The 22,940-nt window shown below is 35.6% G+C and overlaps 2 protein-coding genes across 3 annotated transcripts; both read left to right on the forward strand.

Moving 5' to 3' along the window:
* The first annotated feature begins 969 nt into the window (after nt 1-969).
* LOC111501947 (uncharacterized) lies at nt 970-4,643 on the forward strand. Of its 2 annotated transcripts, XM_023155882.2 has the most exons (5): nt 970-1,278; nt 2,528-2,612; nt 3,508-3,588; nt 4,047-4,161; nt 4,441-4,643. In XM_023155882.2, exons 1-5 carry the CDS (start codon nt 1,152-1,154, stop codon nt 4,567-4,569), a joined length of 537 nt encoding a protein of 178 aa, XP_023011650.2. In that variant the 5' UTR covers nt 970-1,151; the 3' UTR covers nt 4,570-4,643. The 2 variants fall into 2 exon arrangements, with proteins under 2 accessions (XP_023011650.2, XP_023011649.2); XM_023155881.2 differs by lacking the exons at nt 970-1,278; nt 2,528-2,612 and adding an exon at nt 3,198-3,447.
* A 1,258-nt stretch (nt 4,644-5,901) lies between these two features.
* m-cup (ankyrin repeat protein mann-cup) lies at nt 5,902-21,623 on the forward strand. The gene is made up of 8 exons (XM_074171673.1): nt 5,902-6,272; nt 6,737-7,075; nt 8,977-9,236; nt 9,308-9,482; nt 9,548-9,801; nt 12,032-12,297; nt 15,277-15,402; nt 19,218-21,623. Exons 1-8 carry the CDS (start codon nt 5,980-5,982, stop codon nt 19,449-19,451), a joined length of 1,947 nt encoding a protein of 648 aa, XP_074027774.1. The 5' UTR covers nt 5,902-5,979; the 3' UTR covers nt 19,452-21,623.
* Nucleotides 21,624-22,940: the final 1,317 nt, after the last annotated feature.

Below are 22,940 nucleotides of genomic sequence, written 5' to 3' on the forward strand. Positions count from 1 at the left end.
CCGACGCACGATTCTTCAACCGCAAAGTGTATAACTGATGGAGAAATAGAATTCACACACCTCAAAAAAAGTTAAATATATTGATTTTATCGCCCCATCAATTATTTGATTTGCAGGCAAAAGTTGTAAACACGACAAGTAACTAACGACGGCATTCCTACATTATTTTGAATATCGTTTCCTGCATGGTAGGGATAATGAGTGAAGCGCGCTCTTTCAAAATTGCCCCACTTTTCGTGCAGCAGTGGTAACAGATAAAGTTTCTGTTTACGCCACTGCATTTGATGACCCCGCCGTGTCAACACTTTCGCTATAATCACTACCATGACTCGTTATTGTCATCTGTATTCAGTACGAAACCAAAAAACCAAGACCGCCTCTTGGAATCGAATGGTTCGTCTGTCCCGGGAAATGTAAATAGAGACAATGTCAACAGTCATGAAGCTCAGCCACAGATAAACAAGAATTATCCATATTTACGTGATAATGAGGAAATAGGCCAGTCAATAATGGATAAGAAATATTTGGCAATGTTTGGCTCAATATTTATATTTCTTGCTCACTTGCATATTCACCAATTACTCTCTGATAATCAATTCCATCAACGATCTCCCTCATTCCCTATGTTTCCTACATTTTCTCATAAAGACTTTCAACAGAAGAAAATTCGACATACTCCAAGGATCCATTTTGCCTGCTATCCATCTTTACTGTACGTTAAACAGTTCAAATGACTGCCCCATTTTGCAAAAACAGATTGATTTATTAGTATATTGATGCGAAATTGTGACTTTTCGTCTGAAAGTCACAATTTGAGAGTCTATTTTGATCATCATCTGACTTTTTTATATTAATTTATTTAAAGTGTATACATACGAGTATTTCAAAGAATTACATAATTCGACTGGGTTATAACCTCGTATGCTTTTACTAATCCGATAACGAACCTCACGTCACTTTTATCAGTGAATCACAAATAATAAAAGTAGGTGGTAACAGTGGGTTTCAATAAGAGTGACTACCTGTTCGATTCATAAATATTACGTCACCTCTTAAAAATTTGTCAGTTACATTCTATTACGACAAACGGAATTTGAATTTAATTGTTTGGTTGTTACTTGTGAGGGTACAAAGTTGAGATATTTATTAAAATGGTATCAATGCCCAGTAAACTCGATATTGTTAAAGCGAAAACGTACGATTTTCTGCAAAATGAAAGACTGTGCGGTGAATTAGTGCAAGAGAAGGATTTTGGAAATAATACTAGTCATGAAAATGGTAAGTTTTTGCTATATTTTTATCAGGATTTTCAGTTTAAAAGCAAGCGCAATTTGTTGGGACTGTTTTGATTTGGGCACCATTAGCTAACACATAATATCCTTTATCAGACATTTTAATCAATTTTTCAACAACCTTCATTGATGAAATTACAAAACACCAAATCGAAGTAGGTATGTATTTTATAAATATTTACCCAAATGAATTGAAATTCTGGTAGGCATCGGTTATGAATTACTTGTGTTAGGTATCACTGAGACACTTTAATCCCCAAAATAATGTTTCGCCCATAGAAGTAGAAACCAAGGGAATAGGCACTCAAATCGCCGGGTGACGACTAAAGTATGGTAAGATAAATCGAAGTGTGATTTAAGATTCGCGGGGTTCACACCTTCTGAAAAGGTATTTAACGTTCGATTTTCGAAATCAAAATAGTTCAGTGTTCTGTTTTAGTGTGTTTTAATAATAGCGCAAACAAAAATAAAGCGTTTAATGGTGTGACTTTTCGTGGATGAGTTATTCAAATATTCGTATGTTTATGTTCGAGGCTATAGAAAATTACAAAATAGTATGGACCGTACTCGTTCGAAGTACAAACTCGCACAATGAATTGCTGTACAGTATTCCTGAGACAATTTCAAGAAAATAGTATGTATGAACGTGTGTCCGAAAATGCTTCATTTCGGAGATATAGGGTGTTTAAATTGAATTTTTTTCTTCGTTTTTTAAAAATAACTTTCGCCAAAATTGAGTTATTTGCACAAAATTTAGTACCTGGGTTTTTTTTGACGTGGGGAATCATAATTTCGTATCAATTTTCATGTGACATCTAGAAGACGCTGCGTACGGTGTCATTATTTATTACAAATCGCCTAACTTTTTTGACAGTGAATTTTTGGTACCTTTTATAAAAATACCTAACTCCCGTATCTTTTCCAAGTAAAAAAGGAACACTTCCTCAACAACTGTGTAGGTGATTGTTTTCGAGATAATTACAATGTTCTATATCGTTCTATATGTTCTCCTACGGCGTAGATCTCGACAAAATAAACAACTTTTTTCTATAAAATGCTCACGAAATGTTTACGAATGATTTTTCGATGCATTTTTTTGTATGGAGATGAAGAAGTAGAAGGCAAAACCTTTTTTTCCAAAAATGTATGTCTCCTGAAAATAAATGCCTTTCAATTTGATTTTTTGTACTCTCCGATTTTATCGTTTTGTCAATATTCGTTTTTTTTTCTTCTAGGCCAAGCCAGACCTCATCATCAAAGTGTATCGAATGAGAAAGAAGATCAAGTAGAAGAAAAATTGGTAGAGGAACCTGAAAGCAGGTAAAGAAGGCAAAGAGAATAATTGTTCTATTTACATGCATAGGTTACTCACTGATTATTGGAAATCAATTTTTCACAACCAAAAATTTCAGTCCTTCTTGTTTAGAAAACGATGAGGAGTTTTTATGACAAGGCTTCTCTATAAAATTTTTTTTTTATAATTTTTATCATTAAAAATTTTCGAATCGAAGTAAAAATTGAATATGTATTAAAATAGGAATACACATTATTTTCTTTTGATTCAATTATTTCTCAAACCCTGCAAGGGCAAATGACATTAATTTGTAAAGTGATAAATAACTCAACCACGACACTGCTTGTACTTAAACTTATCGTAAACAGTGGCGTTCTTTGGTTTTCATCATAAGCATTCATTAAGTTCCTCTTTTCTTCGCCACTGGAATCAAAATCTCAGATCCAATTTCATGAAAAGAAGTCACTTGTTACTCACATCAAACACACGTAGTTTATAATATTGATAAAAGAACGAAACGTAACGTAAAAGATTAATGTTAATTTCCACCCCGTATAAATTTGCGATTCTATTGAAATAACAAAGCACAAAAAGATCATCATTCGTATTTATATTAAATGCCAACAAAAAATCACTTGTTTTCACTAGAAAATATCGACACAATTCGACGGCCCCCGGCAAAAGCAAACAAAGTACCTAAACGAATCTTGATTTTTATCAATGGTTTGCTGTGACGAACCAAAACATCAACATGGTTGGCTTGATTCAATTCAGTTCACGTCGAAAAGTTCCGGTGGTAATAAAGAAAAACATTGATTTCGGTGGATTATTCTTCTTCTGTCTTGATAAGAGAGTTTTAATGTACGTTTATGATTATCAGGTTGTTAATTGCAGATTTTATTTATTGCTTTGTTTTCACAGCCGATCGTCTAAAAAGAAGAAAACCAAAATATCTATCATTACTGATTCCAGCACAGATTTCTCAGGATCAGCACCAAAGAGGTAGAAAATTGTAGATAATAATTATACTTGATAGTAATTCACGTAACAAGTCCTGAAAATTGGACGAGTAGATAAAGTCTGCAAGTGCAATAAAACTGTTTTCAGACGTTTTGAGTATACTATTTTTTCGGCAACCGTGGAGAATAACAAATCAATGAGACACATTTCTTTGTGGAACAAAATTTCCAACTGCTTTAATCAAAACAATACCTACCAAGATTTTTATATTCAACCGGGCGGTTGCCGAAATAAATAGTTTTTTATTCAAATCATTTATAGATATTACCTTTTCATCTGCTTCTGCACCAATTTTTATTTGTTCAAGTTAGTTTCTGATAAAAATGCAATATATAATCGTACTTTCCAGATCATTTTTATAGCTTTTTCCAACTCTCGTGGCAGATTCTCTGTCGCACGATTTTTTTAATATGGTTGACTTAGCATGACTTAATTTTCAGATACACCACAACCTGTTATATACAGCCAATGAATGTTCCTTATCGGTATTCAGAAACAATATTCCTCAAGATTGAAACGAAAAAAAGATCACACAAAGAGAAAATATTCTTCAAAGTAAGTATTTTCATTTTCAGTCATATGGAAATGAACAAATCAATCGTCTTATGGAAATTCCAGTTTGAGATTATTCTAAGAAATAGAAATGAGTCACTGAAAAAGACATTTAGGAAAACTAACAGTCAAAAATGATACAAAAATTCTGTAGGATCAAAATATTTGTCTCATAATATTCCCCTTTAGCATTTAAATAATTGTTTCTCATTAAAATTTTCCAAACGTTAGTCTGATCATATTGTAGAAAATAATCATCAAAGTATCTGTTTTGTGTTTCAGGACGAAATGATCCCCATTAGATGGGCAGAGACAATGTCTACGGAAATAACTACGTTTCCAAAAAATATTATGTCAGAAATTACGATTCCTATTGAAGATGTTTTCATAGAACTCAATCCAGCTGCTTGAGCAACAGGAAAAATCGCCACCGAAACATTCCAAATATTTTTGCCTGAATTGATTTTATTGTAATTTTGTAACATTGATTGTACTTAATGACGTAGGGAAACTGAAAATATATTGTCCTTATAAAAAACTATTTTATTGCCGTTAACTTATAATACTATTAGGTTGTTTCAAAGTTTTGTCCGTTTTGGTGTCATTTGTTTTTGTAGCTTCATATCTCAATGGATATTTAGTCTACTGTGTTGTGGTATATACTGAGAATTTTTCACTCTATGCATTGATGGTGTTGATTTTTTTTCTACAAATTCAAATTGAACCAAAGCGTTGCCGAAACAGCCCGACAAATCATATAGAGAGAACCAAAAATCATCAATAGATGCAAGGATAGTTCAACCCTCAAATTTTCAAATGCACAAAAATTCTATTTGACAAAAATGTTTAAATTGACATTTAATCGAATATGAATTCATTTCCTTCTAGTTTTGATAAAACCTAGCTTTTGAAGCCATCCCGATTTTCTTTCCGATTAGATCACAAGATTTATTTGAATTGAATTCTTCACGTTGATCTAAGTTAAAACACAATTATTTCAGATGTGTACGAACAAACTATTATTTCTGCGATTTTAAAATTGATGTTTTGAGAGGTGGCAACAAGTGAATAAAAGTAGTTTGTGAGCTAAGAGACTATATGAATTCATACTCTGATGAATAATATCGATCCAAACGACTTTTCTATACAATTTGAAAACTTATGGATAGTTTACTGCACCAATTACAAATTTTTTGTTACCCCTATTTGATCAGCAGAACTTTTTTCATAGAGTAAAAGTTTCTAAAGAGAGTTTTTTGAATTTATAAAAGTAAATGGTGTCGATATAAACAACTTTTCCAGACAAAATTTTTCTATATTCAAAAATTTAAAGGTAGTCCTTTTACGATGTAACTGTTTCACTCGTGTTCTAGAAAGTGATGTGTGTTATCTAGGTTTGAGTAGATGCCGAAATTTTCTGACAAAGTTCTATATCTCAGTGTGTTTGGTCTTCGCTTCCATAGGCGTATTTGGCTAGGACACAAAATCTGTTTGTAAAGAGTATATACGTCTGTCGTGAAAGTTCGTGGTTTCTAGAGCGTACTCTCACTTTCTCTATGTTTCTAGCTTTCGTACCGAGTATCTTTTGCATTCGCGAATTGACTGTGATTATTACTGATATTTACACGAAGCAAAAATTTACATATGGAGTGATTGCTGTCTGCAGACAGTACTTGATCCGTTCTATGCCAAACATCAAAAAAATTCTGTTTTTTAAGTTCTGTGATGAATTGAAATGTCAGATTTGTTTTGTCATCCTCCTTCAATTTGTCAAAAGTGTCATACATACAAATATAAAAACAAATTGCTGGGTATTCGAATATGTGGAAAACTGTTAAAGTAGACCCTGTTAATGAAAAGGACGTGATATTCCATGACTTGATAGAAGAATGTAAACGCTCCGTGCCCGGAGCGAGGTTATCCTACGCCCTTCGCAATAAACTCGAAAAATATTCCCTGGAAGTGAGGAGAGACATAGTGAATCGCATCAAGGTCGGTTGCTCCCCCCTGTTCATTGCGTGTAAAAAAGGACAGGCCGAGATAGTGGAATATCTCATAACAGAGTGCTCAGCTGACATCGAACAGAAAGGGCTCTATGAAGTGCAAGAAGATAGGTATACTTCGATAATTTAGAATTACTGTTTCCAAAACCATGTATCACAGAGTCTGCATTATCAGGTCTATCCCACTTCAAGAAACCATAATAATTGTTATAGGACATTAACTTACTTTGATGAACCCACCAATAACATCGTTCATGTTTTGAAAACGAAAGACACGACCGTGGCTCATTAAAGAACAACTAAGTGGTTTTCTGAATGTGAAGACTAATTTTACATTTTTTGTAAACCATGCTTTGACAGAGAGATGTGAGTTCAACCAAGACTATTATGCTTGGAAAAGAGAGGTTTGAAACTCTGTCTTACAATGCTTAGTAATTATGTGTGCTATACACTTTTTTGGTGAATCAATGTTCAAATGAATTATTCAATCACTATATACATTTTACCCCTGTTATAAACATTCTTGTTTCTTGGGATTGATGAAGATTATTATTATTCTATTCAATCTTTTTCAGATCGACTCACGTCGTCACGCCACTATGGTGTGCAGCAGTTTCAGGCAAGCTCCCTGTCGTCGAAATCCTATTACGGCACGGAGCAGACATTAACGCCGTATCGGACACTGGCTCTACTCCGGTCCGATCGGCGTGTTTCATGACACACTACGACATTGTTGAACATTTGGTAAAGCACGGAGCCGACATCAACAGACCCAACTACAATGGGGGCACCTGCCTCATAAATTCGGTGCAGAGCGCTAGGTTATGCGATTTCTTACTGAAGAACAGAGCTGACGTCAACGCTAGGGATATACAGAACAAGACAGCTCTGCATTACGCTATTCAGGAGCACAGGTAGTTAACCTTTATGCAGTATTTTCTTAGTTATATTGTAGCATGTAATATTTGAATCATGCGGGAAAGTCAGGTTAATAGCAGTTATTTTGATATGATTGAAATAACTGGTAAAATAATAATGTTTAGACACCATTTTTGGTGTCTATGGTAAATCTATCGATGTGTAAAAGAATGTAGAATAAAGTATAAAATAAAGCATATGACATAATCAATATACTTACTACCAACAATGTTTTGACTTAGTCAAAATATGCTTTACAGGATGGAATCTCATTGACAAATCTTGTTGTGTAAAATGAACAATAACAATGAATAAATATAAACACAATCATACATAAATGAATATATACAAACACAAAACAAGAATACATATAACTATACTTTAAAAATCATTGTAACTGTAGTAGCATCTCTCTACTAACAAGATTTTGACTTAAGTCAAAGTCAAAATATGCTTTACAGGATGGAATCTCATTGACAAATCTTGTTGTGTAAAATGAACAATAACTATGAATAAATATAAACTTAATCATACATAAATGACAAAACAAACACAAAAAAGAATACATATAAGTATCCTTAAAAAAATCGTTGTAACTGTAGTAGTATCTCTCTACTAACAAGATTTTGGCTTAAGTCAAAGTCAAAATATGCTTCACAAGGTGGAATCTCATTGACAAATCTTGTTGTGTAAAATGGAGAATAACTATAAATAAATATAAACTTAATCATACATGAATGAATATATACAAACACAAATCAAGAATACATATAACTATCCTTTAAAAAATCATTGTAACTGTAGTAGCATCTCTCTATTAACAAGATTTTGACTTAAGTCAAAGTCAAAATATGCTTTACAGGATGGAATCTCATTGATAAATCTTGTTGTGTAAAATGAACAATAACTATGAATAAATATAAACTTAATCATACATAAATGACAAAACAAACACAAAACAAGAATACATATAAGTATCCTTAAAAAAATCGTTGTAACTGTAGTAGTATCTCTCTACTAACAAGATTTTGGCTTAAGTCAAAGTCAAAATATGCTTTACAAGGTGGAATCTCATTGACAAATCTTGTTGTGTAAAATGGACAATAACTATAAATAAATATAAACATAATCATACATAAATGAATATATAGAAACACAAAACAAGAATACATATAACTATCCTTTAAAAAATCATTGTAACTGTAGTAGCATCTCTCTACTAACAAGATTTTGACTTAAGTCAAAGTCAAAATATGCTTTACAGGATGGAATCTCATTGACTAATCTTGCTGTGTAAAATGAGCAATAACTATGAATAAATATAAACATAATCATACATAAATGAATATACAAACACAAAACAAGAATACATATAAGTATCCTTAAAAAAATCATTGTAACTGTAGTAGTATCTCTCTACTGACAAGATTTTGACTCAAGTCAAAGTCAAAACATGCTTTACAAGGTGGAATCTCATTGACAAATCTTGTTGTGTAAAGTGAACAATAACTATGAATAAATATAAACATAATCATACATAAATGAATATATGAAAGTATATACTCACTTGTATTATCCTTATCGTGGCACGACTACCGTCACTTATTCAGAAGTTTGCTAGAAAAGGCGACAATGTAGAAATTATTAGAAAGTATGCTGTGACAAGAAACCCCCATGCAAGAGTACTACATCGACACCCAACAGAAACACTGTTAGAAAATTAAATCAACTTTATCAATGAAATTGTTTTCTTTGTTCATTTTTATATCCACATAATAATTTTTTTTGATATTGTAAAATAAGCTATGTTATTTCAAAGCAATTTTGTTACACGGATGATAGCTAGTTGAGCAAAATTGTAATTTGTTCAATAAATTACATTTATAATTATGTGCAGGATAGAATCAACAATGCTTCTGCTGAAAAGCGGAGCGAATTACAATGCGAAATCTAGATATGGCGATGACGCTCTACAAATGGCCTGTTTGAAAGGTGCTACGCGTATCACCAAATACCTCATGGCCATCATCGACTATCCCCCAGAAAAATTAGCCAATGCGCATGAGTTGATGGGTACGACTTGTCTGGATGAACACAGTGAAGTCGAGGAAGCTCTCGTGCATTGGAGAACTGCTCTGGATATCAGAATAAAGCACGGTAAGTTCACTGTTTTTGTCGGGTTCAATTGATTCATTCTTCTGAACGATTGATTCATTGTTTTCTTTCAGGGTTGTTACCCAAGCAGCCAGTAATGCCGCCTAGGGAGTGTTACCGGTTCGAAAAGGAATTCGAAAGCGAAGCAGAGCTTGACATAATATCTTCAGACATGGACAGGGTCCAGATACAAAGCCTGATGATTGTCGAAAGAATTTTGGGGCCGCATCATAAGGATACCATTTACAGGTTAGACGAGCCTTCTCAGTTCGAAAAAATTATAGAAATATCTTAGGAGTACCTCAATTATTTAGGTTAATGTATCGAGGCGCATCGTTTGCGGACTTGATGCGATACCAGCGTTGCATAGACCTTTGGAGAAGAGCCCTAGAGATAAGAATAGAAAAGGATTCGATACTCTACACGGATACTTGTTTTTCTGCGCAAGCCTTGGTGAGGCTGATGATAGATTATCACACTAAGTCCGAGCTGCATAACGAGGACAATAATCGTCAAAGATTCCACGACATTGTCTACACCTTCAAAATGATGACCAACAACATAATTGGTGAGTTGATTCTCTTGGCAGAGACTGTGAGAAACAGGGAAGACGCGCATTTTTTTATTGCTCTAACAATTGATTTGGGCTTCACAGAAACCTGGAACAAAAAAGAAGAAGATACTTTGGTAGCTTTCTTCTTTGAAAATATTCAAATTTGAACACTGTTCACAATGTTCAGTCAATTTGACTTTGAACTTTCTCCAACTTTCTTCCAATTCCAGCGTCATACTGTGGTTGTCTTATGAACATTCAGAAAAACCTGACTTCAGTCATAATCATTATATTACAATCGACTTCAGTCATAATGGTATATCAATAATTGAAAAAATTGCTCGAACTTTTGGTTCTAGATCACCAATAATCTGAAAAAGCACTAAATAGTTCAGTTTTGGCATCTGACAGACCCTTTCTGTGAAGCATCACTCAAAGTTGCTTATGAATATTAAAAAAGCTGACTACAGTCATGATTCATCAATAATAATTAAAAAAATTGCTCAAACTTCTATCTCCTGATCGAAAATAACCTAAAAAGAACCAGATACATAAGTTTTCAACAACTGGCAGGCCCTCTATGAGCCTGAACTTCTGTCTTCCGATCAAAAATAACCTAAAAAGAAACAGATACTTCAGTTTTTGACAACTGACAGAACTTCTCTGAAAAACATCACTTGTAGTTGCTTATGAACATTAAAAAAACTGACTACAGTCTTGATTTATCTATAATAATTAAAATAATTGCTTGAGCTTCTGTCTCCTGATCAACAATAACCTAAAAAGAACCAAATAGTTCTGTTTTTAACAACCTGGCAGGCCTTCTATGTGAAGCATCACTCGTAGTTGCTTATGAACATTAGGAAAGTATACAGTCATAATAATCAATAATATACAATCGACTTCAGTCCAAATGATCCATTAATAATAATTATTGAAAAAATTGATTGAACTTATATGTCCTTATCAACAGTAACCTAAAAAGAATCAGATACTTCAGTTATTTACAACTGATTGGCCCTTTCTGAGAAGCATCACTCATAGTTGCTTATGAACATTAAAAAAAAGCTGACTATAGTCATGATTAATCTATAATAATTTTAAAAAAGGCTTGAACTTTTGTCCCCTGATCAATAATAACCTCAAAAGAACCAGATAGTTCAGTTTTTAACAACTGGCAGGCTTTTTTTGTGAAGCATCACTCGTAGTTGCTTATGAACATTAAGAAAAACCTGACTACAGTCATAATAATCAATAATATACAATCGACCTCACTCGAGATGATTCATTAATAATAATTATTGAAAAAGTTGCTTGAACCTCTATCTCCTGATCAACAATAACGTATAAAGAACCAGATACTTCAGTCTTTTATAACTGACTGATCCTTTCTGAGAAGCATCACTCATAGTTGCTTATGAACGTTTAAAAAAAGCTAACAACAGTCATGATTTATGTATGATAATTTAAAAAATTGCCTGAACTTTTGTCTCCTGATCAACAATAACCTGAAAAGAACCAAATAGTTCTGTTTTTAACAACCTGGCAGGCCTTCTATGTGAAGCATCACTCGTAGTTGCTTATGAACATTAGAAAAGACTACAGTCATAATAATTAATAATATACAATCGACTTCAGACGAAATGAATCATTATTAATAACAATTATTGAAAAAATTGCTTGAACTTCTATGTCCTGATCTACAATAACCTCAAAAAAAAACAGACATTTCAGTTTTTGACAACTGACAGGCCCTCTCTGAAAAACATCACCGTAGTTGCTAATGAACATTAAAAGAAGCTGACTACAGTCATTTATCAAAATACTAGCAGACCTGTAAACTATTCAATACAGTGAAATTATTAAGAATAAAGACGGAAACGTCATAGCAGGTTTTAAAATCCGCGGGATTGGGATTTGAACTTCAGGTCAAAATTTGAAAACGATTGATACAAATTTTCGTCACGTTTGTACATGTGATATAGCGCCATCTATTGGATACTCACTGAATCTAGTCGGCTTATACCGCCATCTGTTGGAATTTTACCGAACTATGAGAACTATGACTCTTTGAGATATAAACTATCCTATCTTCCAAGTTGGATAAAACTACACAGAGTGTGCAAAATTTTATTGAATTTGGTTCAGTAGTGGAGCCCATTTCGGACAAACAACTTGACACATAATTTAAATATATGAATATAATTAAAAAATGTGACACAAGCATGTTTCTTTTTTTTTGTAGAAATTCGGCAGCTACTGACAGTAAAGCCAGTTTACAAACGACAAGCCGATATTTTCGACAAGATGTTGAAGTGCATCGCACATTTGATATACGTCATGGTAGGGACTGCGACGACGGATGAAGACAAGGAGTGCCTTTCGAAATTGGTAACGGAGTTTGTGAGGAAAAACATCAAGTGTGTCGTCTCGCAAGATACAATCTTGCACTTGTGCGTGAACAAGTTGAACACTATCAGATCTAGTCATTTCACCGATGAGGAACCTATCGTAAGTAGGGTCATACTGTTTCGATTGAAAGTAATATATGGTACGGTAACATATACCGAAGCTAAATTTATTGAAATCAAAAAAGGCACTTACATAGATATTTATTCATCTAATCAATTAAGAAAGTTAGTGGCGTCCTTTGGGCCAGGCAATTGACGTCACAGGCCGGATCTAGTTACAGTCAAAAATATATACAGAGTCAAAACTCGTCTAGAAAGCGATAAAGACGCCTACAAACCCTCACTAAGTGGCAGAAAGTATTTACAGAGTAAAAAACGTGTTTTGACTTTTTTAAACGCTTGTCACTAGGCGTGGTAATTTGAGAATTGGTGTCCTCGCGCTCCGGCGGCAGTTGACAAGCATCTAAAAACGTCAAAACAGCTTTTTGATGTACAAACTTTTTGATGTACAAACTTTTTGATGTACAAACTTTTTGATGTTTTTAGTAACTTTTTGTCGTTTTTAGTCACTTTTTGGTGTTTTTGGGCATTTTCAGCCACTTTTTGACGTTTTTAGCCACTTTTGACTGACTGTCAAAAGTGGTCACTTTTGACGCTTTGTAGACGTTTTTTTTTTGTCACTTTTTGACGCCTTGTAGACGTTTTTGATGTATTCTAGACACTTTCGACGCATTCTGACTGTTTTTGACGGTTTCTAAACGTTTTAAAAAACATTTCTAAACGTTTTTTACGTTTTCGGCGCTTCCTAGACGTTTTCCGCCCTTCCTAAACGTTTTCTGCGCTTCCTAAACGTTTTCTGCGCTTCCTAAACGTTTTCTGCGCTTCCTAAACGTTTTCTGCTCTTCCTAAACGTTTTCGGCGATGTATAAACGTTTTTGACGCTTTATAGTCGTTTTACAGACGTTTTTGACGCATTATATTCGTTTTCTACGCTTTATAGTCGTTTTTGACGCTTTATAGTCGTTTTTGACGCTTTATAGTCGTTTTTGACGCTTTATAAACATTTTTGAAGCTCTATAGAAATTTTTGGCGCTTTCTAGACTTTTTGGCGCTTTCTAGACTTTTTGGCGCTTTCAAGAAGTTTTTCGCGCTTTCTAGACGATGTTGGCGCTTTCTAGACGATTTTGGCGCTTTCTAGACGTTTTTCGCGCTGTCTAGACGATTTTCGCGCTGTCTAGACGATTTTCGCGCTGTCTAGACGATTTTCGCGCTTTCTAGACGATGTTGGCGCTTTCAAGACGTTTTCAGCGCTTTCAAGACGTTTTCAGCGCTATCTAGACGTTTTTTCGCGCTTTCTAGACGATGTTGGCGCTTTCTAGACGATTTTGGCGCTTTCTAGACGTTTTTCGCGCTGTCTAGACGATTTTCGCGCTGTCTAGACGATTTTCGTGCTTTCTAGACGATGTTGGCGCTTTCAAGACGTTTTCAGCGCTTTCAAGACGTTTTCAGCGCTATCTAGACGTTTTTCGCGCTTTCTAGACGATGTTGGCGCTTTCTAGACGATTTTGGCGCTTTCTAGACGTTTTTCGCGCTGTCTAGACGATTTTCGCGCTTTCTAGACGATGTTGGCGCTTTCAAGACGTTTTCAGCGCTTTCAAGACGTTTTCAGCGCTATCTAGACGTTTTTCGCGCTTTCTAGACGATGTTGGCGCTTTCTAGACGATTTTGGCGCTTTCTAGACGTTTTTCGCGCTGTCTAGACGATTTTCGCGCTGTCTAGACGATTTTCGCGCTTTCTAGACGATGTTGGCGCTTTCTAGGCGTTTTCAGCGCTTTCTAGACGTTTTTCGCGCTTTCTAGACGTTTTTTCGCGCTTTCTAGACGATTTTCGCGCTTTCTAGACGATGTTGGCGCTTTCTAGACGATGTTGGCGCTTTCTAGACAATGTTGGCGCTTTCTAGACGATTTTGGCGCTTTCAAGACGTTTTCAGCGCTTTCAAGACGTTTTCAGCGCTATCTAGACGTTTTTCGCGCTTTCTAGACGATGTTGGCGCTTTCTAGACGATTTTGGCGCTTTCTAGACGTTTTTCGCGCTGTCTAGACGATTTTCGCGCTTTCTAGACGATGTTGGCGCTTTCTAGACGATGTTGGCGCTTTCAAGACGTTTTCAGCGCTTTCAAGACGTTTTCAGCGCTATCTAGACGTTTTTCGCGCTTTCTAGACGATGTTGGCGCTTTCAAGACGTTTTCAGCGCTATCTAGACGTTTTTTCGCGCTTTCTAGACGATGTTGGCGCTTTCTAGACGATTTTGGCGCTTTCTAGACGATTTTGGCGCTTTCTAGACGATTTTGGCGCTTTCTAGACGATTTTGGCGCTTTCTAGACGTTTTTCGCGCTGTCTAGACGATTTTCGCGCTGTCTAGACGATTTTCGCGCTTTCTAGACGATGTTGGCGCTTTCAAGACGTTTTCAGCGCTTTCAAGACGTTTTCAGCGCTTTCAAGACGTTTTCAGCGCTATCTAGACGTTTTTCGCGCTTTCTAGACGTTTTTCGCGCTTTCTAGACGGTGTTGGCGCTTTCTAGACGATTTTGGCGCTTTCTAGACGTTTTTCGCGCTGTCTAGACGATTTTCGCGCTTTCTAGACGATGTTGGCGCTTTCTAGGCGTTTTCAGCGCTTTCTAGACGTTTTTCGCGCTTCCTAGACGTTTTTCGCGCTTTCTAGACGATTTTCGCGCTTTCTAGACGATTTTCGCGCTTTCTAGACGATATTGGCGCTTTCTAGACGATGTTGGCGCTTTCTAGACAATGTTGGCGCTTTATAGACGATTTTGGCGCTTTCTAGGCGATTTTGGCGCTTTCCAGTCAATGTTAAACCCTTTATATACATTTTTGACTGTACCTAGATCCAGCCATTGCCGTCACTTCCCTGACGGCATTGGCTTGTGTAATGTAAAGCATTAATACCATTGACCTCAAAAACATACGACGTATAAATACGTATGCTCATCATTTCTTGGAATTATAAAGCTGATGATGAAGAATTTTTTCAATAAGTGATACCCATTGTCATATTTTTCCAGATGATATTTCCCGAGGCGAACGTAGTAAAGTGTCTACTAGAATGTGGGGCAGAAGTCAATGCCAAAAATGAGCTAGGCTGTACCCCTTTGCACTTGAGCACGATATCTTACAATTATTCGGATTGGGTAAGTATTGCGGTAAATTTTCATCATTAGTTACAGTCCACTTTAACATTTTTCATTTTGTGTATATTTGGGAATGAAAAAAAATTAATGTGAATCCTACAAGGGGTTGAAAACTGTGAGAAAACAGCATAAAATCTGGCTAATGTGCAGTCTCTTACTTTGGAAAACCTGTCAATAATAATTTTCTGATAGTGATATCACTCCATCTATTATCAAAATCTAAAAGCTCTGCCATACAAAGACATCTTGATTCTATACCAACTACCAACCAGTAGTATGTTTAGCGCTTGCAACGTCAATATCGCTACCAATTGGACTGTTTACAAGATCCCACGGGTATTTAAGAATGTGGTGCAATTATTGTCATAACCTAAAAATGTTCAATACACATGTACGGTTAAATCACATGGAGGACCATTGCATCACCTATATTGACTCATAAAATATACTTTTCTTTCTTTCACATGTATATTATGACTGAGGCATCCACAAAACAAATTGATACCAATTTTCACCACGTGCACTATAGCAGAAACTTGTGTATCAATGAACAATAGGCATGATGACAGATTTTGAAATACTGTTCTTTAATGTTGGGAAATATATCATAACTAAAGCGTATATCATACATATTTCCACAAAAAATTAAAGTTGAGTATAAATTAAATACACTTTATTTGATGAATTTAAAATTCGCGCCAAAACACTTGAAAGTGTCATGGCGTCGCTTGTGACGTCACGTCCAGTGCTGCCGTTAAGGTACTATTGTACCGCATTCGGTACTATTCCATGATTTTGATACGAAGATACTACCCGGATCAATATGTAGACTATTCGGTACTGTTTACTATAATCTCAATTTTTGACATTTTCACGTTGACTCCCATCGAGTACAGTAAAAAATAACAACAATATGTGTGGCAACAATGCAATTCCGTGTTTCAAGTTCCAGATCAGCAAATACCGTACTTGTGTCAAAATTGCGAGCTATCATCATAACTCTGCATTGTTTAATCCTGTGTTCTGTATTGTGCCTGTGAACTGTGGTTCTGTCATCTGTCAGTCAGTCAGCAGAACAGCAGTTTCAACTTCTAACCTCACACCTCACCTTGAGAAATTGGTTTTATTGTTTTGTCAAAATAAATAGGAATATGGACAGGTAAAAATAAATTCTCGAATCTAGCTACTTGAAAACGTCTTTAGTATTGTTCATTCTATTGTGACAGAAACCTAATTAAAACAAAACACATTTGCAATCGTGAAAGAGCAATTATGAAGAAGGAAAAAGACACCTTTTTATCAAATTTTCTGATTATGATCTTTCTCTTAAGGAACATTTCTTAGTTTCCAGCAAATTTTTTACTCCATATATTTTCCGAATTTAAATGGATAACATTATTACACGTTTGGCATTACTGGCATTTGGTCTGAAATGACTTATGCGCATGTGCCATGCCTAGTCTTGCACAGTACATTTTGGGTACTATTTTCTTGTAAATTTCGGTACTTTTTGAATTGACCATGCGGCAGCACTGGTCACGTCCGATTAGACTATACATAAGCAATAGAAGCTTTACCATGAATTTGGTGACAACCTATAATTTCATTTGAATTCAAGAGTGTATCGATGGTGTGTAGTACTTCAGTTTACTAGTATATCAATAAAAAAACTCGGAACAAGTTATTTGTATTCGTCCCATAAAAAAACCAATACGAAATTAGTGAATTAATGGGTGTAAACGTTATTATGTGGTGGGAGACCATGAAAAATGAGAAATAAAACGTTCTATGTTTTTTAACACTTGTATTTGTAACTAGCGTTACTGTAGTAACGTTACTGTAACGTAGAAAGTTTTATTTCTGATTTCTCATGAAGTTAGTGACTTGAACTTGCAAGACGAGATTCAACAGGAATGTTGCCCAGTAATCAGCTTTATTCTCGTGGAGATCACTTTGACGTAAGTATTCACCTAAATTTGTAAATTATAAACCAGTATCATCTTGGTTACGAATCAAATTCAATAAAAAAATAAACTTTTTTGAGGTTAGGTTTCATTTATCATATCTTTCATCCTTGTTACGTTACCTTTTAGTGTGCATAGATTTCCCTCGCATTCCAACCGTACATAACTTATTGCATCATCGCCACAAGATGCCCTGGAGGACCTAAGTAAATAAATCAATGTGTAAATGTGTGGTAAGTAAGTAGTTTTAGAAATATAATTTCAATAGCGTAACCTCTTATATTAAACTACAAGTATCTTTCAGAGGCTTCGGACTTATTTTCATTACTTGTTTTTGAAAGATAATTATTGATAAGTTAAAACGTTTCTAAATTGTTTCTTTGATGTCGCTGTTTGCCTTTGTAAATTCTGGTTCTGTGGCTCTCCTTGTTTAACTTTTATTTAACGAGACGCAACAAAAGAAAACAGTCACTGTAAACAATATTGAGGCGTAAAAGAATCGGGAAAAACTAGCGTCGAGTATTATTGTTGTATTATACAATATGCCATATTCGTTTGTTTACTCTAAAGTGACGTAATTCGCTCTGATTGGCGTTCAAGATATCGTGGAGGTCTGCCGTATTTTGTAGTTCAATTTCACCAAAGTATTATTAATCCCACTCATAGTATCTCTGGTATCTGTAGAGGGGGGAGGGTGCACAGCACTTGGGCCATATGTACCCATTGTACATCCTCCCGAGGAGTTGTCCTCCTAGGTCATCGTCCATGCTGTCCTTTCCAGGAAGGTGGACAGGTCACTAGGAGACATCTCCTTTACATCGGCAGGTGTAGGCCAAGACTCGCAACCTTGAGGTGCCTCGCGGTGGCCTACGCGAAGGTTTTGGGAGGTGCAGCGATTGTCGTTGCGCGGCTTCTTCAACCTTCTTGGGTTTCCCTCCGTGGAGGTGCACAAGTGAGGGAGCTTTCCTGCAGGGGCAGCCGGTTCCTTGCCTTTATTCACGGCGGAGCTCTTGGCGTCCACCACAGGAAGTGCCCTTGCTGTTGGAGGTGATCTGCTATGTCCAGCGATTCCAAGCGGTAGGTTGGGGTGGACATTTCTGTTGATCCTCAGCCACCGCCTTAGATTGAGGTGAGCACTTCTGCCCAGCCTCGGGATTGGTTTTTGTTGTTTCTCTTTTTTCTCAAGGGGATCGTTCGTGACCGCATATCACCCTGCGGCCTTTCAGCTGTCGGCACGATTCCTTACACCTTAGCTTGGGTAGGCTGGTCCACGGTGACATGTTTTGCAAAGGCTTTTGGGGGGTTTTAGTTCCACTCACCCTACTCATTTCTGCCACTGACCAGAAGTCCGGCGACCCCGTCCGTAAGTCCACATTGGCTTCCCAAGCAGGGCCTCTAGTCCCCTGGCCGTTTTCCTATCCACCACCTGGGACGCGCCCGATATGTAACCCAACCCACGGGTCTCACTCATAATAATACAAAAACTATGTGTTTTGTAATCCATTCATAGGGTTTCAGTAATTGAATACATCATTTTAGTGATTTTTAATCGCTGTCATCATGCCTATTGATTGATTTCTCTGCTCCAGATGAAGTACAATACAATAAATTTCACTACATCAAGTAACTTATTTCATTTGTAGTAGTTTAATGAAACGAGAGGATAAATAATGCATGAAAAGTAATGACAGCTCACAACATGATTAAATATTGAACAATGTCAATATAAACGAGGCTTTTAAAGAAGCTCCGTTGCAAGTCCAAGCTTCAACATCGAACGTTTAAAAAAAAAAATATTTTTCGCCACACAAACTTTCCCTCTATCTATTTCCACTTTTTTTTTCTTTACAGCTAATAAAACTGCTCCTAAATTACGGTGGTCACATCGATCAACCCAATGCCGCCAACAGAAGACCGTTGGACGCCATCATCGACCTTAACCTCCACCATCATGCCGACATATACGTAATGAACTACCGCACTTTGAAATGCCTTTGCGCGACTGTCATCGCCAGAAACAAAATACAGTACAAAAATCAAATCCCCAAAACGCTCGAGAAGTGGGTGAAGCTTCATGAGCGATAGATGTCACTGCGCCACTCAAGCGTGTACGAATCTCCGCTGTCGGTTTGGGATGCACGGGACACGGGGTATTCTTCTTCTTCTTTGTTTCGTCGGCCTCGGCCGATAGGTCATTCAGCCAGGTACGGGGGGTGAAAGTTTTTTTGTAGCAGTGACGTGAAATACTAGTTATTTCATATATTTTCAGGATGAATGTATAGAAAGGTGTCTACCGTCCAAATTAATTTAACAATACTGTTTGGTTTCATAACAAGATTTTTTTACTGTGGCGTAATTCTGACTTATTCATTGAATAAAAATTTTTCTATGGTGACTTTTGTGTTTTGAAACAAAATCAAATAATATGTGAGTGTGAGGATGTCTGAGAGATGAAAATTAAATAATAATAATATTTATTTTCTATAGTGCAAAATAATTAGGTGATGAAGATATGTAATGCAAATAACTATTGAATAAATATATACACATAAATATAGAATCAATGTTGGATACAATAAGTTTTGATGAACAAATTTATCCGCATAAAGGTGTGGCAATAGATTACATCTTATTTTTGACGATACAGTCATTCAAAAATCAAAAGTATTGAAAAATTGACTATTAATTTCTCTTTTGTCGCTTCACTAGAGTTTTTTTAAATTTTGTTGATAATAACACAAAAAATCGAAGACAAGAATTGGAAATCGTGTTGCCAATTTCGAAAATTTTTCTTAATCTGACGCAAACTCGCGGCCATTATTATAATGTGCAAAAAAAATCGCCATTTTGAAATACTCAAGCGCATCAGATTAAGATATATATCGTTCATCTTTATGTTCTAGACGTGCTGTCTCATAATCTGACGATTATCTAGAGGGATTCGCCTAATCTGACAAGAAAAATATTTTTTTTTCAATCATTGAACCTAATTAATTGAAAATCTCAGGAAATAGCATGCAAATGAATAAGTGTTTGTTTTTTAAGTAGAATACTTGTATTTATAAGAAAATAATTTTTAAAAACGGTCAAAAATTTTTAATTTTTCATTATCATTTGATTAATTAATCTTCATCACTTACGAGTCTCTGTGTTTAGCTGTGATGGCGTCATGGCAACATTATTTAGAGTGGGGACGGAGTGAGAAAGTAATAGATAGAGAAAAAGTGAATGACGAAAAGAGGAATATAAAACTCGGAGAGGGAAATATAGGTATCACACAGCTGCACGCATTAAACTTTATCGACGAATTTTTGTTATTTCGGCTTGCGGAAATGGTCAGATTATATATTTTTCGTTATCCTTGAATTATTTCCTTCAAAAAAAAAAAAATTAGCTACGCTCAAATTGTCAGATTAATGGAATATACACTTTTTAGCATGTAATTAACTCACCCTACCTTAATCTGACGCGCTCAAGAATTTCTGATGATCAATTTTTTTTTAAATAATCTGATCCTTTATCCTTCACGGGCGGCCTTATATATGGGGCCCATATTTGGTGGAGGTACTTAACTGGGTACAAAGTATCCCCCTGTATATTAATCTGCCGCGCTTTAGTAAATCCCGAAATCCCCCCGTATGTGTGGCGTTTCGTATAACTTTGCGGTAGTCACGCCAGGAATTAAAACCTCCAGGCCAAGGTCTACAAACACAGAAAATACCTTTGAAAATATCCATATCAAGATCCCGGTGCATCCCATAATCGATAATTGATTTTCGAATATCTCAAAAGTGATATTTCAATGTTAAGGTTTCTTTTTTTAATGACAAAGGTATTGCAAAAATGTTTAGAGCTGTGGTGGAATGCAACTCCTCATTATTATTATTTTTTTGTTAAAAATAAACGTTTTTATCAAGATGACGAAACTTTCGCGGTAGTCTATGATTTGTTGATTCGTTGATTTTAATATAAATACTTCGTTTGGTGAAGCTATGAATTTTTCCAAAATGAAGATGTTGAATAAAAATATTGCCATATACATAGGTTACCATTGAAACTTGTTACTAGTGGTTGGTTAGACAGAGCCTTTTATTAATGGAAGTAAAATCGAAAAAAATATACTGTTTGAATTGTGAATCATTTTTTTGTTTGGTACTGGAAATCAATTAACCAATTAAGATTCATGCTCTCTGTAAGTTGTTTATTCGACAGAGTAGTAATTTTATTTTATATTGATATAAAAACCTTTCAATCTCATTTGTGTTTTATTTTCTGAGTTAGGGGATGGTATATAATTCAGAGTGTATGTCATTCACACAAAGGAAACTATTCAATCTACAAGAATCCAAACCTTATTTTATCTTAGCCTTAATAGTAGCCTATTGGCTACTGTCATTGTCCTAACCTAATAGTCACGTTTTAAATTATAACAATTTTCAATTAAAGGTGATTCATTAGCAACGTCGCACTTGAAGTGACCAGCGAATAATCCTCTTACCAACTATGCAGAGGCGTACCACAATTATATTTTCATTTATTTAAACACATAGGTAATTACGTGAAAATTGTAGTAGGTGGCGCTACCTGGTGTCAACGGTAAAACTGATTACATTTTCTTATTATGCCTAATACAGTACTTCAAAAAAACAGAAAAATTTACAAAATAATTATTATGTTCCTTTTATATAGAAAGAGAACTACAAAGCAAAGAAATAATTACCTATGTTATGCTTATGAAGTTTCAGAATCCCAGTCACACTTGAATCTATTATTATTTGGTCGAAAACAGTGTCTACCATCCCGTCCAATCTCCACATTTTCTCTTCTTCCTTGATCACATGGGCTACAGCATTAGCCCAATCTTCTTTCCGTATCCATTCCATTACGAGTTCTAATAAACGTTGGACATCAGAAATTTTATATGTTACGTTTTCACGAGCTACGTAACCCTTAATTTGAGCCCAGATTAATTCTATCGGGTTTAACTCGCAATGGTAAGGAGAAAGTCTCAAAATGGTGATGCCTTCAGCACGAACTATTGTATCCACCACGTGCTGGCGATATCTGTCACGATGCTGTCTAATGACACTCATAAGCTTGGCCTTAACCATGTCCTCGGAAAATGGAATTCCTTTTTGTCCTAACCAACTCTGCATATCTGCTTTTCTGGTGGTCACAGTTGGCAGCTGTTCTACTAATCGGCTGTGATAAGAAACGGTATCCATTGCTATCACCGAATTTGGCTCGACTCGTGAAATAAGGGATTCAAAACATCCTTCAAAGCGTTGGGAGTCCATGTCTTCGTGATAATCCCTCTTTTTTTTGATAAAAAATTAGTGCACTATCTTCTGAAAAGTCACCATTGCGACCTATATGGGCGACAATTAGTCATCAGGCGACAGTATGATCCAGATTGAGGTCAATTTTTTTTTGAAATACTGCAATATTCAGCTGTTCAAAATACACACATCGGAAAAGTCTAGGGATATTTTCATAACATACTAAATATCATAAAAATAAATGCATGAGGTCGTTTAATTTCGACTAAATTGGTACACTCGACCACCCTGTAGA

Source organism: Leptinotarsa decemlineata, unplaced genomic scaffold (genome assembly GCF_025532065.1).
Source record: "Leptinotarsa decemlineata unplaced genomic scaffold, Ldec_3_MD MMD2_P_RNA_scaffold_12, whole genome shotgun sequence".
Lineage (NCBI taxonomy): Eukaryota > Metazoa > Arthropoda > Insecta > Coleoptera > Chrysomelidae > Leptinotarsa > Leptinotarsa decemlineata.